The sequence below is a fragment of the Vanessa atalanta genome, chromosome W, assembly GCF_905147765.1.
Source record: "Vanessa atalanta chromosome W, ilVanAtal1.2, whole genome shotgun sequence".
In the NCBI taxonomy this organism is placed as follows: Eukaryota; Metazoa; Arthropoda; class Insecta; order Lepidoptera; family Nymphalidae; genus Vanessa; species Vanessa atalanta.
In genome coordinates, this window is record NC_061901.1 from 4215236 (window position 1) to 4239978 (window position 24743).

The 24743-nt window shown below is 40.9% G+C and overlaps 1 protein-coding gene across 1 annotated transcript; it reads left to right on the forward strand.

Annotated features, from left to right (window-relative positions):
- Nucleotides 1-23545: 23545 nt before the first annotated feature.
- Nucleotides 23546-24406, forward strand: LOC125075556. The gene has a single exon (XM_047687268.1). It carries the CDS (start codon nucleotides 23546-23548, stop codon nucleotides 24404-24406), a length of 861 nt encoding a protein of 286 aa, XP_047543224.1.
- Nucleotides 24407-24743: the final 337 nt, after the last annotated feature.

A 24743-nucleotide genomic window follows, 5' to 3' on the forward strand; every position in this document is an offset into this window, starting at 1 on the left:
ATAATTAGACTTAAATCTAAATAAATTTCATGTAATTTCATTAAACAATTAAGTTGTTGTAAGAATTTCGGATTTTTTTTTGCATCTTGTCTGCCGGACTGACTTAATTAACTTATTTATTTATTTATTTATTTATTCATGTACCAAAAACAAGTAACACAGAAAAAAAAGGATAACAAAGAAAGAAAGTGATACATAGGAAAGCTTATCTCTATGAGAGATCTCTTCCAGCCACCCTGGAGTGTGAGTAATATTATGTCAAATTACAGATAAGGATAAAGACATCTTTAATTTTGGTGACAAAGAGAATAATTAAATTGCGTTTTATTTATTACTTTACATAAACATACTTAAATATACATAAAACTATTATAAACTACATATTAATTTACATTAATACAAATAATATATACATACATACATATACAAAATAAAATACACATAAATATATATATATGTTGGAGAACATCATTCTTGTTGACATCGTTGTCAATGGTTACGGGCTTAGTGGGCGATATTAGGGTAAAGAACAAGCACAAAACACAACTATCACGTAATTACAGTATTTTACAAAATTACTAGCTAGTAGAAGGAACACAAATTTACACAAATTTACAAAATTACTAGCTAGTAGAAGGAACAGTTGCCCTTATAAGGCCGACTATGAATCACGTTTAAAATATTTTGGACTGTGCACTCTAGAAAAACGCCGCGAAATTGCCTCTCTAATTACTCTTTATAAATTATTGAATAACCACTTGGATGCAGCAGATCTACTACAAGATATTGACATAGCAGTGCCACGTACTGCACCTTTTTTTTTTTTGTTTAACGAGGAGGAAATGCATTTACGCATGCCGCCCGGTCGGGGGACCGGGACGGGTATGTGGGACTCAACCGGGAACTAATGCCCCGTGCCAGGGCACGCTAGTGCTAATGCCCTGTCCTACCCACTAAAACCATCCTCGGGTTTCCACCATGCCGCCGAGTGGTGAGGCCACGGGATCGCCAAGGGCATGCAACCGCGACCCCACCAGCGGCAGCCGCCGTAAGGCGGCTGAATATACATGGAAAGCGCGCCTAGTGCGCGCCTTCCCCCTCATCCTCCACGCGGGAATGTGGCGAACTCCCCCGAGTCCGCCACTGGAGGCTGGGCGTCAACGAAGCTGACGCCCTGCGGCGGATAAGATGGTAGGCTCCGCCGCTAACCGCCGGTGTAAAACACCTGGGAGGCTCGAGTAGCGAGCCCTCCCACTCCCTCCTAGCCAACGAGGCCACTCACATGGTCAGCCCTGACGCCGATCAGGGACGAACCAGGAGCAGCCCCGCGGCATCCCTCCCGCCAGTCTTAGCCGTGGCCGACGAGCAAGCTCAAGCCGGCCCCGTTGCCCAGGGTACACCACGAGGAGGTGACTGACATGTACCCCCCACGTACTGCACCTAGACAACCTCTAAAAAAAAATTTTCTCCTCTCGAACTTCCAAAACAAATATAGGTAAATACTCTCCACTCAACCACCTCATAAACTTATATAATAAAGTCAACAGTGATGGCATTGACATTTTTCATGACTCACTACCTCTTTTTCGCAAAAAATTAACGCTGGGAGCTTTACTGTGATTGTGATATCTTTACTGTTATATTTAGTTTGTTATTTTCTACTTAATATTAGAACTTTGTAAATTATGGTATCATCTCTAAAAATCTCTAAAAATCTTATATTATCATTGTTTCTAATTATTGTTAGTTATTTTTTTTACTTCATTTATTTTGCTAATTGTTTAAATGTTAAATAATTAATAAGCGTGTTATATTGCAGTCTGTAGTATTTATTAAATAAAGTATTGTTAAAAAAATTGTTATTGGAGGCTAACGTAACTATTAATGCTGTATATACCTATTAAGTGTTTGAAATTGTATCTGTCATTTTATCGTATTCTTGTTTTAAGTGCTATATTTCAAATACTGTGGTGTATCGATTAAATAAATAAATAAATTTTAATTAATATAAAGTCAACAAATTAACACTTTAACGAGTAACAACACTGAGCAGCGGGTTCAGGGCACCGATCTGACCTTTTATAGTCCTCTACACTTTTCAAGATCCAACTCGATCTTTCCCTTTTACTAATCAAACAAAATGCTTCCGTCAAAACTGTCTCAACCTCTGTCAACCAGATGGCGCCTCGACCCCGCTCGAGGCAAATGCTTCGCTCTGATTGGTCGTTACAAGAAATACAATATTCATAACTTTTATAAAATGAATATGGTTTATAACTTCTTAAAACAATGTAACAAATCAAATATAATTAATTTAAGAATTTTAAAACATATTAAAATGTAAACAAATAATATTGTGTGTTATACATGCAAACATCAATCAACCCGACTCATATCTTCCTCCGACACGGCCATCCTGACGTATTACACGTCCTCGTGAGATCTTGAAGGCCGCGTGTCATCGGTATCTGCAGAAAAGAAAGTGATATTTCTGTATAGTTCGGCCATTCCTGACCAAGCAGATCGTGTTTATTATGTTTGACACAACAATTTCATTTGAGATATTTCCATTAAATATTTGCCTTTAATAATAAATCTTTCTTTATCGAATCTTACTCCTATTAGATTCCACGTTACATTATTTATTAAGTCACTAGTGTCGAAATAGCCACCTCGCCATTACACACTTTGGATTATTAGTAAAATCTAAATGGCCACCTCGCCTCTTATTCTATTAATTTCAAATTTCAAAGGCCACCTCGCCTCTTATTCTATTAATTTCAAATGTCAAAGGCCACCTCGCCTCTTATTCTATTAATTTCACGTTTCAATGGCCACCTCGCCCTTCTAGGGCCACCTCGCCATTCAGCGGCCACCTCGCCATTCTACGGCCACCTCGCCATTCTGCGGCCACCTCGCCATTCTGGGGCCTCCTCGCCCCTCAGAAAGCTTAACTAAGCTGCCGCACTTATAAAGTATCTTATAACGAGGCTTTATTCGCCACACATACACACACCCACACACACCAATATAAAATCATTTTAGAAAAACTAAATATAGCACAAAAATCTTACTTTAGTTCTCGAGGCTTTCAGAGAATTGCAATCACTTACGACATTGAAAATCCTGCCATACAAATAATGGCGGAAATGCTTAATTGAGTTAACTACTGCCAGTGTAGTGTATTGTACCAGATATAATTTTGTACTAGTTCTTTGAAAGATAATATCGCCGTAACTTTCGCTACTAGCATCCGTATGTAACTCTATGGGTAATTCTGGATCAAAAAGCATGAAAACCGGAGATGAGGTCAATACCGATACTATATCTTGCTTAATCGTTTCGTATACTGGGGTCCAAATTGTTTTAAAATTATTGTTAGCTAATAGACTGTAGAGTGGTGCCATCTTAACAGAAAAGTTACTCACAAACTGCCTAAAGTAGGGTGTTAAACCCAAAAAATGTCTGAGCTGAGTGATAATCTGTGGCGGTAAGGAACTAGTCACCGAGGCTATTTTGCGGGGGTAGGGTCTGATTTGTCCCTGCGATATTTCATAATACAAAAAGTGGACCTGTTCTTTTAGAAAGACACATTTTTTTGATATTAAATGAAAATCCAGCATCACTAAGAGTTTTTAGTAATACGTGTAAACGTTCCAACCCTTGCTCTACATTAATCGCGGGTATAACTAGATCGTCCATATTTTCGATTGCGTAAGAATGTGCCAAATCACCTAGGGCCGTATTAATAGCTCACTGATATACAGATAGAGCATAGGGGATAACCCATTTTTATTTGAATTTGAATTATAAAAATTCAGTTTTCTTAATCGAATTCGACTATAAATTTATAGGAACATGATAATAAAATCCACTAGCTATATCAAGGCATGTATAAAATCGTGCACCGGACAATCTTTGAACTTCACCGATTAGAGGTCGGTAACTGTATTAGAGTTTAGTTCTCTATAATCGCATTTCATCTGAGCCGTCGCGCTTCTTCACTAAGAGAATTCTGCTAGAAAAGGCCAATTTGCTTGGTCTAATAACTCCGGCAGTTAACAGCTCACTACACTTATTACGTACTATCACTCGTTCTTCTGGGCTCAAGGCTGTATCACGGCTGCCGTTGCACAATTTTACTAGGGTCTACTAACTTAATTTCTTTACTCTACTACTAGGCGTGCCTTCAACAAATGAGTTTTTAAAAGACTAAAATACATCTATTAACTGTGGTTTAAGGTCGTCATGAATAACAGTATCAACGTCGTTAAAGTTAGCGACCGCGGTACCTACGTTGCAAATATTAATTAGAGATGGTTTCACGGCTATAGTTAATTTATCACTAGTTATCTGTACTGACAACCCTAAGGCCAACAAAGCACGTCCAATCAAAATATCATTGTTCAAATAATCGTCGGGTATAATGTGAAATAAAATTTGGTTGAAATTTTGATTGTCATGACGTACAAGACCGTTAAAACTGACCCTGGCTAATATTTGAGAATCACAAATACAATAGATTTTCCTACGCCAGTCAAAGTAACAATTGTGCTCTGCAATGTACCAACAAGCTTACGAGAGACGCTCTCTTTAATTAAAGAATAATCAGCATTGGCATCGAAACAAAATGAAAACTGCTCACCAAATTGCGTAATTATCCCGATGACAGGTTTCATACCACACACGTCCACCCGCTTCACATTGCAACTGTAAGTGGTAGTGCCACACTGCATACCTTCGAGTTGCAGCCGAATGGGCCGGCACGCCCGGGGAAGTACCACTCTCTCACTTAAAATCGGCGTGAAGTGGTAGCTATGTTACCGCGTTTCGTCTGGTATGTCCCGGAGGCCCGATACCCCCCCCCCCCTTAAAAATGATGGTTGTGCAGAATTTGGTTACATTACCCCAGGAGGGTACCATCAGCGACTGCGGTGGAGAATCCCTCTCTGGGCATCCATGCTCAGGACATACACCACCTGAGCAGGGATGCCCAGGCTGCCCTCCGAATTCTGGGGGGGGCAATTTTGCGCTCGCCACTGTTCGGGGCAAGCGGAGCAGGCATCATAAGGCAACCCCTACCACCCTCACTGTGGACTTCTGCAACATAAGGGGACTCAACTCGAACTTGAACGCCGTCCACTTTCACCTTGAGACGGCGAAGCCGGCCTTGCTCTTTCTTACCGAGACTCAGATATGTTCTCCTGCCGATACGACTTTTCTTTCCTACCCCGGATATAAATTGGAACATTCCTTTGTACCACGAGCTGGGGTGTGCGTTTACGTCAGAGATGATATCTGCTCTCGACGCCTCTTCAGCCTTAGAGGACAGGACCTATCGATTATCTGGCTGCGTGTAGATTGTGACGACCATCCGCGAATCTACGCTTGCCTTTATAGGTCCCATAGCGGTAATGCCGAAACCGACCGACTGGTTGAGCACGTCCAAATGGCTACAGATTCCGTACTGCAGCAGATCCCATCCGCAGAGATCGTTATTCTTGGCGATTTTAATGCTCACCATGCCGAATGGCTTGGATCGCGCACTACCGATCATGCGGGTAGATCTGTTCTCGACTTCGCTTTAGCATATGATTTGACACAACTAGTCACCTCGCCAACGCGAATACCAGACGTGGAGGATCATACACCTTCCCTGTTGGACCTTCTGCTGACTTCCCATCCGGATGGCTACCAGGTTATCGTCGAACCCCCTCTGGGCTCGTCGGACCACTGTCTCGTCCGAAGTACAGTGCCGGTTGCGCGTTACTCACGACCTCGTTTCGTGGGCTGCCGCCGAGTGTGGCACTACAGGTCAGCAGATTGGGATGGGATGCGGTCCTTCTTTGCATCCTACCCATGGGGGCAGGTTTGTTTCTCGCCGGATGATCCGAGTGTTGTTGCTGACTCTGTTGCCGATGTGGTACTTCAGGGTATGGAACTATTCATTCCGTATTCTGCGGTCCCCATCGGTGGCAAGTCCCAGCCCTGGTTTGGTCGTTTCTGCAAAACGGCTTCACGCAGAAAATGGGAACGCTACCAAGACTGGGCTAACGCATCAGCGTCTCGTGATGTAAATACCAGCGCAATCAGAAAGGAATATAACTCTGCCTCTAGGTCCTTCAAAAACGTGATTGCTAAGGCGAAGACGGAGTACATTGGCAGAATTGGCGAGAGACTGGTGCGCCTCCCTTCAGGAACACGTGCGTTCTGGTCTCTCGCCAAGGCTGTCTTAGGGAATTTCTGTCAGCCTTCCTTACCATCTCTGCACAAGGACGGTGAGTCATTGGCCCATACAGCGAAGGAGAAGGCTGATCTTTTAGGCTCTCTCTTCGCAGCGAACTCGACTCTGGATGACCGAGGAAAGTCACCACCAACAATCCCGCGGTGTGATACCACGATGCCGGAGGTTAAATTCCGGCAAGGTGCAGTTCGTAAAGCACTTCTTTCCTTGGATATTCATAAGTCGAGTGGACCCGATGGCATCCCTCCAATCGTGCTACGGACTTGTGCTCCCGAGTTGGCGCCGGTCTTAACGCGTCTTTTCCGGCAATCCTATGCATTCGGCGTCGTCCCGAACTCCTGGAAAACTGCTTTGGTGCATCCGATCCCTAAAAAGGGCAACCGCTCAGACCCGTCCAATTATAGGCCTATAGCCATCACCTCCTTGTTCTCCAAGGTAATGGAGTCCATTATAAACTGCCAGCTCCTGCGGTACCTAGAGGAGTACCAGCTGATTAGCGACCGCCAGTACGGTTTCCGTCGGGGTCGCTCAGCCGGTGATCTTCTAGTTTACCTTACTCATAGATGGGCGGAAGCAGTTGAGAGCAAAGGGGAGGCATTAGCAGCCAGTCTGGACATAGCGAAGGCCTTCGATCGCGTGTGGCACAAAGCGCTTCTTTCGAAGCTTCCTTCCTATGGGCTTCCCGGGAAATTATGCAATTGGATTACCAGTTTTTTGGCAGATCGGAGCATCAAGGTCGTTGTCGACGGTGCATGCTCTGACTTAAAATTCGTCAGTGCTGGTGTTCGACAAGGCTGCGTTCTATCACCCACTCTGTTTCTTCTGCATATCAATGACTTGTTGCAAATCAGTAACATTCATTGCTATGCAGACGCCTAGATAGATAGTAGTAGTAGATAGATAGATAGATAGTAGACGCCTCATACACCGGCCGTGCTAATATTTCTCGGGAAAACGTCGAAGAAAACCGGAACAAACTTGTATCTGAAATCGAGTCTTCGTTAAACAAAGTCTCGAACTGGGGTCGGCTAAACCTAGTTCACTTCAACCCCAAAAAGACGCAAGTTTGCGCGTTAACTGCTAAAAAAACACCATTTGTCGTATCTCCACGATTCGAGAACATTCCGTTAGCCGCTACAGCTAGTATCGGAATACTTGGCGTTGATGTTTCGAGTTTCGTTCAGTTCCGCGGTCAATTGGAAGGCAAAGCCAAATTGGCATCAAAAAAGCTTGGTGTGCTCAGCAAGGCAAGACAGTATTTCACGTCGGCCCATCGTCTAAGACTATACAAGGCGCAAATTCGGCCTCACATGGAATACTGCTCTCACCTCTGGGCGGATGCTCCCCAGTACCAGCTCCTTCCATTTGACCGTATCCAACGTAGAGCGGCTCGAATTATCGACGATCAAGCCCTTTCCGATCTGCTTGATCCTTTGGCTTTGCGTAGAGATGTTGGATCGCTCTGCATCTTCTACAGAATTTATCACGGGGAATGTTCCGAGGAATTGTTCGGATTAATCCCGGCTGCTGAATTTCACCTTCGGACATCTCGTCAAAATTCCAAATATCACCCGCACCACCTAGATGTCCGAAAATCCACAACAGCGCGATTTTTAAGACATTTTCTGCCTCGCACAACCACTCTGTGGAACCAGCTTTCGCCGGCGATTTTTCCGAACCGATACGACTTGGGAACCTTCAAGAAAAGAGCGTACTCTTTCCTGAAAGGCCGGCAACGCACCTGCAAGCCCCCCGGTGTTGCAGATGTCCATGGGCGGTGGTAGTCACTTTCCATCAGGTGAGCCTCCTGCTCGTTTGCCACCTTATGACATAAAAAAAAAAAAAAAGCTGAGTCTCTTATGGCCTTACTAAGTATAAATATTGTGTGTTATACATGCAAACATCAATCAACCCGATTCATATCTTCCTCCGACATATATATACAGGGTGTCCCAAAAGTCGACGTCAAGCCGAAATTTCCTGACAGGTAATGCCCCACCAGTTATCAGAAAAATTAAAAAAAAAATTTAAGTCATGTATTTTTGAAGTTATGCAAATTTTTCTTTTATTCCAGAAAATGTACACCATGTGACCTTTTTTTCATTCCTGTTGTTACAAATATTTACTTTTTGCCAATTTTTTTTCTCTTACGTCATCACGAATAGTGCTTTATATAACCTTTGATCCTAAACCCTGTGCCGATCACTCCAACTTGTAGGAAAATGTCATTTTATACCGTACCAAGTTTTCAAAATTAATTTTTCGCTCTACTTCAACTGATCGTCCTGAAAAAAAAATGTACTACTGCAGTTTGGCAAGCAGCTTTAAAAGTTAGCGCATTTAATAAGGATTCTAACGTGGTATAACACTTACTCTGTTCAAGATCAAATGACATTATGCCAAATAATCATTTGGTTTATCATTTCGTCAATAGATGGCGTTAGATGTATTTTACATCGCGCTATCGAAATGTTTTTTCTAAAGTATAATACAATTTTTGTAATTTCATAAAGTGCGATCAATTACACTATCTGACGAGCAGTACATACTCGGTGGTTTTATTTTGAAGTCTCACAGTACCAACACTACCGGGTATCAACCCTAAACATTGGTCCAGTCGAGCCGGATAGTGTTTTTTGTGAGCGGTGAAGCCGCTTTCCCCGTGTCTCCGCAGTGGATTGCTGCAGTAAGGAAACACGCATAAGAGGCCGCAGCAGCGGGACTCCAGCCGTGCATTGGTGGGCGGACGAGAGCAACTGCAGCGGATTAGTTCAAAGTGTCGCCACCTACAGAGGGCGCCACTTACACCAGGTCAACAAATTGTGTTTGTGTGAAGTGCAATCTTGTGAGTACATTATTTTCAATATTTATTGGTGAATAATCAAAAGTGAAAAAGTTAGCTTTCTTTTGAACTTTGAAAATTTACGAAGAATTTTAAACTTAGAAAATTTACGAAGAATTTTAAACTTAGAAAATTTATTGATTAATTTAGATTTACTTTGTAATTTCAAGCATGTTAGTTAAGGACTTAGAATAATTTTAAAAAAAACGAAGGAACGGGGAAACCTATGCCCGATTTCGAAAAAAAATAATTTCAAAACACTTGAAATATTTTAGATTTGATTTGAAAAAAGAAAAAAAAAAAATTTAATACTTTTATTTTAAATTACCTTAATTCATAATTTGGATATTTTAAAAATGGAAGGTTTAATAAATGTTTTAAAAGATTCGAAAAATATAATACAGAAAGGTCTAATTAACTTTAAAAAATGTAGTAAAGATAGACTAACAGTAGAATATATTGAAACCAAGCAAGAATTGTTAGAAATGGATTGGTCTATATTTAGAGAAAATAATACTAAATTATATGAAAGATTTAAATTGGAGGACATAGAACAAATGGTAGGTGATATATATGATGATGTTGAGAATACTTATATAGTTTATAAGAGTCTTATGAAAACAACGCTTAACAAAATCGGTTCGACAGAGGGATCAGTACAAAGTGAAAACACTTCAGGTATGTCGAAACCAGTTAATCCTTTTGTTAAACTACCAAAGATCGCCATCCCAATATTTTCTGGTAAATACGGGGAATGGACAACATTTCACGATCTTTTTACCTCTTTAGTGCACAAAAATGATTCATTAGATAATGTACAAAAAATGCATTATTTGAAAAGTCACCTTTCCGGTGAAGCTGAACAGCTCATTCGCCACACTCCAATAACTTCCGCTAACTATAGTGAGTGCTGGGCTCAATTAGAAAAAAGATATAATAACAAGAAATATCTGACTAATTGTATTTTAAAAAGATTGTTTGGTCAAAAACGAATAAATGTCGAGTCAGCTTCATCGTTGAAAGAATTATTAGATAACACGTGTGATTGTTTACATGCACTTAGAAACTTAAATATTAACGTAAATACATGGGATATTATTATCATACACATTGTTACTCTCAAATTAGATAGTGAAACTCGTAAACAATGGGAGTTAAATGTTTGCGCCAGCGATTCCAATAACGATTTGCCAACCTTTGAACAATTCAAACTATTTATTGAAAATCGTTTTCGTGCTTTAGAATTTTTAGAACCAAAGGTATCGATGGCTCAGCAGGTAAATAAAAATTATAACTATAACAATTCTCATGGTGCAAAGGTAATGTTAGCCACTAACTCGTCAAGTATGCGCTGTGAATACTGCTCAGAACCGCACAAACTTTGTTTTTGCAAGAAGTTTACTAAACAGCCGATTGAAAGTAGACGAGAGTTTGTGATGAAGAACCGAATCTGCTTTAACTGTTTAGGTAGTAATCACACCGTATATGATTGCAAAAAGTTTACCACTTGTAGAGTTTGTCAGAAGCGCCATCACTCTCTTCTTCATTTTAATCCGCAATCAGAGCAAACCACATCAGTGAAGCCTACGATAGAAAATGTTGATTCCTCTACTAGTTCTCCTCCTCCTGTCGACAAGCACGAAACTATTTTCGTGCTTGTCGACAGGAAGGGTGTCAAAGCCAAGACAGGTTTTATTAGCCACAGCGCTAATTAAAGTCGAGTCGAAGAATGGCGAGTATCATCCCGTCCGTGCCTTACTTGATCAGGGCTCCCAAGCTTGTTTTATAACCGAAGCAGCAGTTCAATTTCTTAGTCTAAAAAAGACACCTATACAAGGAGTTATATCAGGACTTGGTGAAAATAGTTCAACCATTGCTAGGTCTATGGTACATTTAAATATAAGATCCCGAGTGAATTTCGACTTCGTGTTTACGGTGAAAGCATACGTGTTAAACAAAATAACATCCTACTTACCTGAACGTAGCGTCAACACTAACTTAAATTGGCTAAGTGTCACGAACCTGTGTCTTGCAGATCCAGGATTCCACACCTCCAATAAAATTGATATTTTATTAGGTGCTGACGTTTACAGCCACATAATTACTAAGGGGATTATAAAAAATCCTGCCTGCAATTTAATCGCCCAAAATACTACCTTAGGATGGGTCATCTCGGGTGTTGTGGATAACGAAGATAAAGAGAGGTCAAAAGTTATCAATGTATTACATGCTCAGGTAGATAAAGAAGATGATATTTTAAAAAGATTTTGGGAATTAGAAGAACAAACTAGTACAAAGCAAATACTTACACCGGAAGAAAAAGCATGTGAAGAGTTCTATAGTCTAACTACAAGAAGAGATGAAAGTGGGAGATATATTGTTAAGTTACCTTTTCGTGAAGTGAATACACTATGCATGTCTGGAAATTCACGAGATATAGCTCAAAAAAGATTTAGGTCATTAGAAAAAAGATTAGGAGATAATAAAGAACTAAAAGAAAAGTACGTAGAGTTTATACAAGAATATTTATCATTAGGGCATATGAGACCAATAGCAAAAGATGATATGAAGAAAGATAAAGCTTTTTACTTACCTCATCATGCGGTTGTACGCGACGATAAAACTACTACAAAAGTTCGAGTAGTATTTAATGCATCTCAGAAGAACAGTAATGGAGTTTCTTTAAATGATAATCTTATGGTAGGACCGAAATTGCAAGCTGACTTAAGGCACACCATATTAAGATGGCGATTGTATCCCATAGCACTGGTAGCAGATATAATTAAAATGTATCGGCAAGTCGGAATTGCTGAAGGAGATGCAATGTTCCAACGTATACTTTGGCGTGATTGTCCGGAAAAAGAAATTGTTGACTATGAACTAACGACAGTTACCTTTGGTACAGCTTCTGCACCTTATCAAGCCGTTCGGACGTTACACCAAGTTGCTTTTGATGAAGGGGACAACTATCAACTTGCAAAAGATAAAGTACTCAATTGTTTCTATATGGATGATCTTATGACAGGGTGTTATGAAGTGGATCAAGGATTAGAAATATATACACAAATAACAGCATTATTAGGTAAAGGTGGTTTTAAATTGCAAAAATGGAATTCTTGATCTCTTCTACAAACTCAAGGATTGCAGCCGCAGCCTCTCGCCTGGAAAGGCCGATACCGGCATATTTGCCGGTAGTAGCGGGCCTATCTTTTCCCTTCTTCTCGGAGTCACTCAGTGCTGAGTCCGACCCCGAGTCAACAGCCTCTCTCGCGCGTTTGCGTGAGCGTTTGGTGTTATCGCTCACCGCGCTCGCCACACTCATACGACTCGACACGCTGTCGGTATCCGACAGCGCGCCCATCCTCTCCAGTCGTACCACTGGTATTTTTATTGCAAAATCGGTGTCCGTTGTGCATGCAGTTTTTTCTTCGGAAAAGATCGGTCGTGCGACTTTGTCCCCCTCAGATTTCGATCTGGGACTGCCCGATCCGTGAAGCGGATCGGGGAGGGATTGGCACCCTCCTGAGGAATTGTTTAATAAAAACATTTATTAGTAGCACTCATTTTTTAAAAAAAATTGCCGGGGCTGCCGGCAGGAAGAAGGAAGGATAGGAGGAGGAAGGAACAAGGATGTGGAAGGGTGGGAAAGGAAACGCAGTCGGGACTGAAATACCCTTCGGCCATGCATCCCATCGCGCTGCGAGGCCACTTGGGATTGGGTGGTTTTTTATCTTAGAGGTGTCCTTCCTCTGGGGCCGGGCGGTTAAGCCAAGCCCCCCGACGGCGGCATTGAATCATGCCTCCGTCCGCTGTTCGGCCAACCCGACTCAGCGGACCCGCCGAAAAGGTTTGCTCCCCCGTAAATGAGGAGACAAACGAATAAATGAATCCCGCTTAGATGCGCCTGCAACGCGGTCGCGTCTCGACCCCACTACAGAAGTAGAAAGAATTAAAATTTACAATACAAATTTTACAAAGAAAAAATGAACAAACAAAACAAACAAACAAAACAAACGGACAAAACGGATCAGATGGAAAAATAATACGGAAAACAAATCAAATAAATAGAAGAGAAAAAACCAAACAAAATAAAACAAAAGAAAATAAAATTAACAGAAGAAAAACTCCCCCTACTTTGCCATGAAGCCGCTTCACAGTTCACTCTGTTAATAGAGATGTACCGGGAGTGACCCCTGACCCGCCGCGTCAGTCTTAGCCGTGGCCGGCGAGCAAGCTCAGGCCGGCCCCGTTGCCCAGGGTACACCACGAGGAGGCGACTGACATGTACCCCATCATAAAATAACCTAACCTAACCTAACCTCAAATCAGGCTATTTATTAACAATTTCGAAACTCAGTGGCGAAAATCGTGGAGGATTATTCTAAACCCAACCCAGCTGATGTTTTAATATTTCGATGAGATCTTGTAGTTTTCTGTTCATATACCGATTCAGCAAGCGGATGTTTTTCTATTAATACCTTCAGTTCAGACATAGAATTTACTTTCTTGCGATTTTTGTCTGGCAAAGATATGACGATATTACCATCGACGGTCCAGCAATTTCTCATTCCGAAATGCTTACGGGCAGCCACAAATAACTCCTGCCTGGGTTTGGTGAGAAATTCCGTAATTGTTATGCCGGAACCTTTAAGTGCAGTTTTACAGTTCCATACTGCATTCCTGGCCCTTAAACTAATAAAGCGGACGAGTATGGGTCTAGCTTTATTCTTCTTTACACCTAATCGATGTCAAATATCAATATGAGAGTAATCAAGATCAGATAGTTTTAAACGATCACGCAAAATTGATTCAACTGTGTTATTGATTTGTTCATTGTTATCTTCAGATAACCGTGAAGTAGAAGTATATTTCTTCTGGACAACCTCTTACCTCTTGATTGTCGAATCCCGTGCTGAGCAATTGCAACTGATGCCGTAACATGGATAGAGCCTTCCAAATAAGCTCCTTGAACACATTGAAGTCGGCCGCCAGCGAGGAACAATTGCCCGAAGCATTTTCGTCAAGACTTGATGATGCAGCTTGTGTTTTAGCCAAAGTTTTATCGAAGAGATCCATACGTGCCTCGAACATTTTCGTCATATCCTCCATATTTTTATTTAGTTGAGTGTGTAGATCCATTGTAGTGTAACCAATAAAATTGTGCAAAATAAAGATGATATGTTGAGTAAATATATGTGCCAGCTGACGTAGGTAAACACTAAATCATTTATATATACTTTTTATTTAAATAAAATAGAGTAATACTATTTAAATTAAAAAAAAAAGTGCAGAGCAATTATTATGATGTTATTCTTATGACCTACCCGACCGATGGAAGTCTAATAAATGTAAACACTGATTGGAACCACACTGGCCCTCTAAGACACGGGGTCTCCTTGTTTACGACTACAGGGCCTCTTTGATGTATGTATTGTGATGTATTAACAATAAATACGTATATGTGATTTGATTTGATTTGTTCTTTATCAGTTACGATTGAGTGTTATTGTTCGACCTCAAAATGTATAAATTCTGGGTGGAAGCAGCCTTAGCTGCTTTTGTTGTGATCTTCTGCCAGTGAAGTAGCTAAGAGAATCGTATGTTAAATGAAATACTTATTTAATGTATGTAATCATTGATTTATAATGCATACTACCAGATACACTGTTCAAAATTAAAATTGTGTCACAGTGACGGCAAAGGGAAAGAAAGCGAGAGGGAAAGTTAGTTTGAGTGATTAAGGCGAGACAATCGCGCAGATTTATCTTTTTTTGTTTGTCTCTGAGAGTATTATAGTGAAATTATTTGATTCGATAATGGTCATACTTGTAATGGTATTTAGAAGATTAGACAATAATTATTAAAACACAAAAAATTTTAAAGACTTGGTTAAAAACCTGGAAGAAAATTAAAATCATACAAACTCACTTGAGAAGAAATATGCTCTCAGAAAACTTTATTGTTCTCTGGAATAGCTTTTATATTAATTCGGCAGTTTTGTAAAAATAGTTTATTTATATGTAATTTAGTTTTGAATAGTATTTCATTGTGTTTAAATAACATATTGCTAATAAGTAATGGTTGTTTACAATTCTTTCAATCTTGGCCATTGATAGTTCAATTTTGAAGTGTTAAATAGTTTTAATAGTACCATGTTTCATGGTTTCGGCCGAATTTACCACATACAAGACACAAGCTGCTTGCATCTTCTGCATCGTCATTTTCCTGGCATAACACATCCGTGTTCACGTCTGACGTCGAAGTATCATTGGAGTCCTGCAGAATTTTCTTCTTAACCTTGTCACGACTACCCTTCTGTGGCTTGATTTTCTTGCCTGTTCTTTTTCCTTCGTTTTTCACAGCTTTGGCTTTACTTTTATTTTCTTTTTCAACTAGGGCGTCTTTGATCGGTGTGGATGTTAAAATCGTTGCATGCTGTTTTTTCATTCCTTGTCTTGTTTTGACAACAGCTACAACAGAGGCATCTGAATGAAATTTTGAATACTTGGCAGATCCTTAGATGTTGATGGTATATCAATTTGAGACAACGATACAGTCGCTGGTCCAGAAGTAGTGGGACAGAATGTGGATGTACTTGGAGTAGGAATGTTTCGTTCTAGCTCAAAAGTAGGCATTAAGGATGATGGAGGGACAACAGCACCAGCAGAAGTCGATTCAAAAATAGAGTCAGCAACATCTTGAACAACAATTGGCTCTGATTGAAGGACTTCAGCTGCTATATAGTCTTCATCTGAAAAAACATTTGGGTTTATAGGAAATATGCCCGTTGATTTGAATCCTGCTTCGGCCTTACTCAAGGAGGCAACATTAGAAAATGCTTTTTTAACCAACGAAGCTATATCATAGGGTGTTATTCTTTGGGACAGTTGACTCTTCATGTATAAATCACATTCTCTTCTATATGCAGCTTTAAATGGACCAAAAAAGGACACATCTATTGGCTGCATGCGATGAGCGGCGAGTGCTCAGAGGAACTATTCTCCCTTATTCCTGCTTCCCCTTTCCTTCACAAGTCCACGCGTGCTGGTTCTCGATGTCACCGCCTAACTGTGACATCAATTCCATCGCGTACAAAGAAATTTAGCAACTCTTTTCTTTGTCGCACTTCCAAAACATGGAATTCTTTACCAGCGCACGTATTCCCCTCCTCTTATGACCTGGGTTCCTTCAAACGAGGCGTGAAGAGGCATCTTGCGGGCCGGCAAGGCGGGGGCGGCTAGAGCAGATCACCTTTCCCAACTGCACTAGCCGTCGTCGCGTTTGGACTCTACTACCACTTACCATCAGGTGGAGCAGAGTCATTTGCCCTCCCGGGCTATAAAAAAGCATACATATAGCATATGGACATAGTTCTCCTTACAATACTCAAAGATGGCTAGAGAAATGTGGCTCGCATGATTATCCAAAATTAATAGAATTGGTTCTTCTGCAGAAGGTTTGGCATACTGGATAAAGTGCTTAAGCCATTGGAGGAAAAGTTCTTCATTTATCCATCCATTGTCCGAACATTTATATATTGCTCCCGTTGGCCCATCTTTTTCAAGAGTCGAGGTCATCCTCTTTCGGGGAAAAATAAACATTGGCGGGACATATCCACCTGCAGCGCTCATAGCGCAGAGCAAAGTGATATTCTTACCCCGTTCCCAACTTGTTATGGACCCTACTCTCTTTTGTCCCGTAGCAGCTAATACTTTTTCGGGTTCTTGGACGGTGGAGATTCCGGTTTCGTTACAATTATAAATATTTTTCGGTATAAATTTGTATTTTCCCATTAGTTCTTCTAGTAGCATGTAGAATCGTTGAACTTCAGTCTTGTTGAAGGCTGTAACCCTATTGATACTAGTAGCTTCGGGTTTCCGCACAGAAATATTATTCCTGGCAACAAATCCCTCAAACCAAACTCGACCAACTAATCTTGAACTCGTATTAAAATTGTGTTTCAGATTTAGGGCTTCAGCGTATGCAAATGCTGCTCTTTTTATTTGGTTTGGGGTGCAACCGTAGAATATGTTGGCCATTTTTTTTATTATGACAGCTAATTCCTTTTCCATCTCAGCACTGAAGACAGTATTACGGCCAAGACGAGGTGCCTTAACTATATATTTTTTGTATCTGTTGTGAAGACTGGCAAATGGAATATTCATTGTCTTCGCGGCTTTTCTTATAGAAAAATTTTGTTCATCGATGAGCTTTACAGCTTTTTCAAGGTGATCTATAGTCCAGTTAGATTTATTAATCTTTCTAGCTCGAACTTTCGGCATCTACAAACAAAAAAAATACTGTTTTACCGAGATTAGGTAGTGTGGGCAATAGGGATCAGTATGTAGGTAATTGGGATCACCCGACTCCGATTACCTACATAGGCAATAAAACGAAAAAAAACTCGCCAACGCGTCGGCCGAACTGAGCCAGTCGCCGCTCGCGCACGGGTGTGACGTCATGCTAGCGTGTATTTATGTTTGAATCGGTCGGTCGCGTTCGGTTTTTATTATTTTGAGGTGATCACCATTGCCTACTGACTCCCATTGCCTACATCTCCCCTACTAGTCGAAATATTGTTGAAACAACATGATTTCTTGTTTCTTATCCAAGATCTATTATTATCGACGTTTGATTTTTTTTACTTATAATGGCAATGCTATTGCATATCTGCATACCTACAAGCCCCTTGTTGTTGCAAACTTAATTTTTTATATTTTTTAAATATATTAGCTAGCGCTTGACTGTTATCACACCTGATAGAAGGTGATGATACAGCCTAAGGTGGAGCGCACTTCCCTAGAAGATGCCTATTCATTCAAGATTAGAAGATATGGCCAATATTATACGGAGGTCGGGAGGGTATTCCACACCTTAGCGGTACGTATTAGAAACGAGAATGTCGTTTCTAACGTGGTATAAGTACGTCAACTACGTAAGGGTGTAAATCTTTTCGATGCCCTGCAGTTCCATCGGTTCGGTTGGAAACAAATTAAATAGTTCCTGAGCACACTTTCGGAAATATATTCCATACAATACCGACAGATAGGCAACCTTACGATGGTGTTTAAGCTCTGGAGTTTTGCATTGACCACTGTCTGGTTGCCAATGAGTCTTCTAGCACGACGATCCACAAAATCCAAAGCGTCAAGCTGATACTTAGCACAGCCAACTTCTATACGGCTATAGTATTCCATGCACGATCTAACTTGGGTTGGATATAAGGCCAAAAGCTGTTCCGGTATGAAGTACGGTTTGACCTTATTGAGGATGCCACGTTTTTTTTTCAGCAGTTTTAGGTTTGGATTCAATGCATTGTGTAAAGTTGAAGGCGCATTTTCATTGGTCGATAAGTCGGTAGTTAGCCCGATTGCGGGGAGTACCCGCATGCGAGCTAACAACCAATGAAATCCACTGGTCGATAACTTGGTCGATTAAACGTGTGCGGGTGATATCCGCATTCATATATTGATATTTATATATGCGTTATAGAAATCACCCGCACCCCGTATGCGGGCTCTGACGACCAGTGAAAACGATAAACTCTTTGCGGGCCCTATGGCATGCGTTACAAAAATCTCCCGCACCCCGAATGCGGGCCTTATCGACCAATGAAAATGCGCCCTAAGTTTGGATGTTAAAGTTACTCCTAAAAGCTCAATACTGTCAGTAATGGGTGCATATACATTTCGGAAAGTCGGAGTCGAGGGATGGCTTGCGTCTTGGTAGGATTAAAAGAAGAATGTCCATTCTTGGTATTGGTTTTTCTCGCGCTTGTAAATAAAATAATACCATAGTTATTTTATTAATTGTTCAACGCGTCTGGCTATCGGATAGTTTGTGTTTCGCCGGATTTTGTATTTGATATAAAAAAATAATAGTAATATTGATATTATGAATGTCCGGAACAGTTATAATACGTCACATTAAGTGTTGCAATTAGTTCCAAATTAGAAAGATATAATAATCAATATATTGTACACAACATTCACAAATTTTAACATGTAAACTCATTGTAAAATATGTTATAATGCTATAACAACATGCTGTCCGGCAAAATCAGCCATTGTGTTATTCATTGTTTGTATTAATGAGTAATTCGAAGTTTACGCTCTCCTCAAGCAAATATATGATATAAAATATTTTTTTTTATTAAATTACTAACATTCTAATGCGCGTAAATGTATTATCGACAATGTGTTTCCTAATATTTAGTACAGCTCTGAAATGGTATTGTATTGTTTATTAATTACGCGTTAAGAACATAAGAAAAATATCTTAAAAACGATTTGATCAATTAAAACGTTCCACCTAAAGAACCACTGTATCAAGTGTTTAGTTTTGATACCTACAAATCATCATATCATGCATCTCTTGGAACGCCTACTCAATTAATAATCGTACTAGAAGCATGGATATTTCCTACAGAGGTAAGCAGATTACAATTGAGTTCTTTAATATATATCGTACGCTTAATAATAGACTGACATAACTCAAAAAAGCTGTTTGTTGGGAAATCGCAAAAACATTTTATCATTCACAACTAACTTTATTACTTATATGTCAATGAAAATAGCGTGGTAATAATAAATGAGGTATTGTGTCGTTATAGGTAATCGTTGATTAAGTATTTATTGATACTAAAATATCATTTTGGAGAAATTTACATTATTATTTACAATTTTAAATGTTTTAAAATTTTGTCTCTGAGATACGCCTGTTTATTAATAAAATTATGGTTATATTTCTTTAGTGTTGATGATACTTATTGTTATATATCTTTATTTGATTAAACGTTTCCCTAAAACTTTTTTCTTTTATGTTTATGAGTCTATACATGATGAAATTTTGAAAACATAATTTTTTTTATGTCTAAAATCAACGATAATATTGAAATACAATAAATATCAAAAAAGAAATCCATAAGCTTAGAAATATAATTACAAATTTGTTAAAAATAAGCTACTTAAAATATAAATAAAATTACATTTAAATAGAAATACAAATAATTGTATTATTTATTAAAATATTAAGTAATTTATAAACTCAATGTCTTTAAAGGCACATTAATAAAGTAATTTAAATGGAAAGAAACATCCTTAACTGAAACAACGAAGTACCTTATCATTAACTCCTATAAAATAAGTATATAAGACAATTAAACCTTTTTTTTTTTACTTGGGAAATCCTCATGGGATACTTCTGCGCCCGAGGAGGCGAAGGAGTTATGTCGGACTTAAACCCCAAGGTGTCCCTCTCGCTGCTATTTGGCGAAGCCACGGGAACGCTTTCGAATACATCCGCGACTCCGTCAGGAAGTGCTTACAGAACTGGACCATCGCAATCCAGAAAGTCCTCTGCTCCAGCATAGATTTTACAATGGTAGGCAACGCGAAGTCTTGTCCGACCGCAGCGACCAGTCGTATCATATGGGGTACGCACCAGCTAGTACGCACGCTGCCTCATATGCGATAGTGCGATAGCCTCTAATGAGTCTGACCGTTATCACTCGCTGCGGTCTACGCAGAGATGCCTTATTCTAGGCCAAGAGAGCATCGACCCATATCGGAGCACCATAGAGATCTTACTACTCCAGCATATAGACGACGACAGTCAGCATCTGGTCTACCCACATTTGGTAGCAGTCGGTTCAGAGCTGCTGCTGCTCCGACGAGCTTAGAAGAAAGCCGGCTAAAGTGCTCTCTGAAATTCCATCGACTGTCGAGGACTAGCCCTAGGTACTTCATTGTGAACCCTACGACAATGGGGACCTCGTCTGTCTGAATAATCCGATAGGCTAGAACGTGGAGGTGGCGTTTTCCGAGGGCCGTGGAAGCACATTGCCTCCGATTTTTCCAGGGCTACTTTCAATCCGAGCTGCCAGATCCTGCCGACCACTTCTGTTACTCCAATTGTACCCAGGAGTGCTGCGTCTTCGTATGTGTGCCTTCTCGCTGTTACTAGAGTGTCATCACTGTAGCATACTAGTTTTATCCCTCTCAAATTAGAACCAGCAAGACCCAGTCATAGCCAATATTCCACAGGAGTGGGCCAAGAACTGAACCCTGTGGAACGCCACATGCCATAAGTCTATCTTGCCATTCATTTTTCGTAGGGTCGTATCTTGTATACGAAAAATCTTTCTCTGCAAGAGGTAGTCCGTTATTATTTGTCGTAAATACCTCAGAACTCTTTAGTATTTCAACGCCTCTTTAATCGTATTCCCAGAGAGAGTGTTAAATGCATTGACAATGTCTATAGATACAGCCAACACAACTTCTCCGTTATAGCTCTTACCCTAGCCACTGCATCGATCTTGGATCTGCCCCATCGGAATCCAAATTGGTATGCGCTAAAGCTTGGCCCTTTCAATGTCAGATGGTTGACGATACGGGTAGCTAGCACGCGCTCGAAAAGCTTACCCATTTCATCGAGAAGGACAATAGGTCGATAGGCCCCTGGTGATTCTATAGGGCGTCCTTCTTTCTTCAGTAGCACTAGCACATGCCTATCTTCCATTTGCGTTGAAACCTCCCCTGTTGGATACACGCATTAAGCAGCGCCGTAAATCGATGCATTAGCAGTCCGAGAGCTAAATACAAAGCACGACCGGGTATACCATCAGGTCCGGGAGCGACAGTTTTTGCCCGAAGGCGTATCATTGCGCTTTCTAGTTCTTCCTTCGAGATGACTGCCATTTCGTCATTGTTCTCTTCATCGCTTGTGGTCACGGGCAGCACCATCGATGGCGGTTGGTGAGTTCCAGCGTCTGGAAATAGCGTCGTAATGACTCGATTCCGTATATCTGGTCGTAGGCTTTGCGTCAGTGGTGGCGTCCGGACACGAAACTTGCGCGGTACCATACGGTACGGTCTTCTAAACGGGTCATTGTTAAGCGCTTGCAAGGATTCTGCTTCTGCGGATTCCTTGGCCCTGACTATGGCAATCTGTAAGTTCGTAACGGCCTGCCTATACGACGAATAAAGAGCGGCTTCTCTGCTTCGTCTCACCTACGTCGCCGTCGGCATCTTGTATATTGACGCCTCATTGCGACACACGTCTCACGCTGCTGAGCTAGCTCAGTGGATCACCAGTATACGGCTCGTTTCGACAAATTAGGTTTTGTACCAGGCATAGCTGTATCGCATACGTTGGTCAAGGCTCCGGCAAACCATTGCGCCTCTTCTTCTATATCCATGGGTTCCTCTGACGATGACACCCAAGCTTGTACGAGGGCTGCTTCAGTCAACATCTCTTTATTAAGACGCTTACGGGACCAACGTGGACCATTCTTCCAGGAATATTACCCACTTGTAGTCGTCCATTGTTGATTATGGGTTTGGCTGCCTTTATAGGGCAGCGTACCCATAGAGAAGCAAGTCCATTTGGTCTGACTCTCAATTCACCAGTCCTGATCGACTCGATTGAACACTGCCGATTGATCACTTCCAAATCGAGGCCGAGTCATCCAGCCCCGAAATCCCGATGTCTGCACACTTTATTGGTCTGGTAATGCGGACATTATCCTCACTTAAAGACTCTCGCAGCTTTTTAGCGAGGGCATCTGCCTGCTCACTACTAGCTGCACCCGGTACCCGAGAATTCAGCCTCCAGTGGCAGCCTGACGGAAACGCAGCGATTTAATGCCAAACTCCGATAGAGCTATTTTACTTTTCGCCTCAGCAAGAGTCTCTCCTCGTACAGTGCCGTCGACTTCACTACGCCGGAATAAAGACGCCGGCATAGCGATACCGCCCCCCCCCCCCACATTTGGAAGGAGGCGGCTGAGAGCGGCGGCGGCGTTGATGAGCCTCGCGCCGAGTTCGACAAAATGCTGCCCGAAGCTCCATCGACCGTCAAGGATGACCCCTTTTTTTCGGTTGGAAAATCCTCATGGAGCCCCTCCACCCTGGGAGAAGGGCGAAGGAGACTGTCAGACTTCTACTGACTAAAAACCAACTAGTGTCCTCCAAGAACTAAAAACTAGACGACTGTCGTACGGGCCGTTGCGTGCGGCGGTCGTTGAATTGTTTAACATATTTATGCAAGTGTTATATGTATATGCAGTGATAAAATAAAACTTCAAACTTAATTTATTATTATTTATTTCACCGTATTTCACTAGCGAAACAATAAGTGCAAAAATTTACAAGTGATCTAATATAATAACTTTAAAACGGTAAAAAAATGTAAAAAAAAAAAAAAAACAATTACCTTATATTCCAAAATAGATTACATCTCTGATTTATACATACTGCATAACAATTTAATATATACGTATAAACACGATATAAAATACAACTATTCGTAGTATTTGGTTATTTACACGTGCATAACCATAACGAAAATGGCAAATAAATGCAGTAGCTGCGGAAAGTTTTTAGCTGCGGCCGATAGTGTGAAATGTGTACGGTGCTCCTGTTTATTCCACCGAGCTTGTGTAATGAACTCCAGCCCAGATGCAAGGGTACCAAAGTGGATTTGTAAGGGTCACCGACACAGCTTCCACGCAAGGGGAACTTGTATCACACACCGAACTTCCCCCATCTCTGTCAGGAATTGAAGATCCACTTATCGTGAGCTCACTTTTAGACCAAATGAAGCTCCTTCGGGTTGAATTGGCCGCAGTGACGCATGAGGTGTCTTCGTTTAGGCAGGAGCTCGCGTTATTAAAAGGTACGTTAAGCGAAGTAGAAAAAAAGGTTGGCAGCGTAGAAGCACGATTGACTCAACTTGAGAATAAAGCACCGTGCACCATTTCAGAGAGCCATTTACTGGAAGATTTTGCCAAGTTGAAGTCGGATCTTAATGAGCGCGAACAGTCGTGTCTATTAAACGACATCGAGATTACAGGTATCACAGAACGGAATGAGGAAAATCTGCATCATGTCACAGGCCTTATTGCAAGTAAAATCGGAGTCACCTTGGACGAGCGCGACGTTGTTTACGTTGAACGCTCAGGACCGCGGCCGGCTTATAATGAAACCGGTGAACGATCTCGCCCGCGCCCTATCGTAGTGCGACTAGCGCGCCGCTCGATTCGCGATCAACTACTGCGAGCGGCGCGCGTGCGACGCGGGGCTGATACAACGGGCCTTGAAATAGACAAGGAACCCAAGCGGTTTTATATAAATGAGCGTCTGACAAAAACAAACCGTGTCTTGTTCTATCATGCACGAGAGGAAGGCCGTCGCAATGGGTGGCGTTATATTTGGACCCGCGAGGGGCGAATATATGCGCGGCGGAGTAAAGATACTGCGGCTCAAAGGATAAAAACACAAAATGATATTTCTAAGGTTTTTGTATCAACACGGGTTTGAGCTCTGATTTAATCTCGATGATTGTAAAAATATATATAGCATATTTAATGAAATTAATAGGTAGGAAGATTTATTTTATAGTTTGTTTTTTAAAATTATATTCTATTAATGTTAGTTGGATTATTTTTTCACTTAAGGTCTTAAAAATAAGTTCTCGCAGCAGTGTAATATACAACAACCAGACATTATACATACTGAGCCCATATAACTATAAAATACAAGGAGGTATTGTTTACATTGTGTGTTACTTGGTATTATTAATTGAATATTTTAAAATCATTAATTTATTTTTACTATTTCAACAGGTAACATTAGTTAGCAATTTTATTTATAAATG

Bases quoted from the DNA above. Each gene is read 5' to 3' on its own strand.
- LOC125075556 (XM_047687268.1), top strand. From the start codon at position 23,546: ATGCAAGGGTACCAAAGTGGATTTGTAAGGGTCACCGACACAGCTTCC.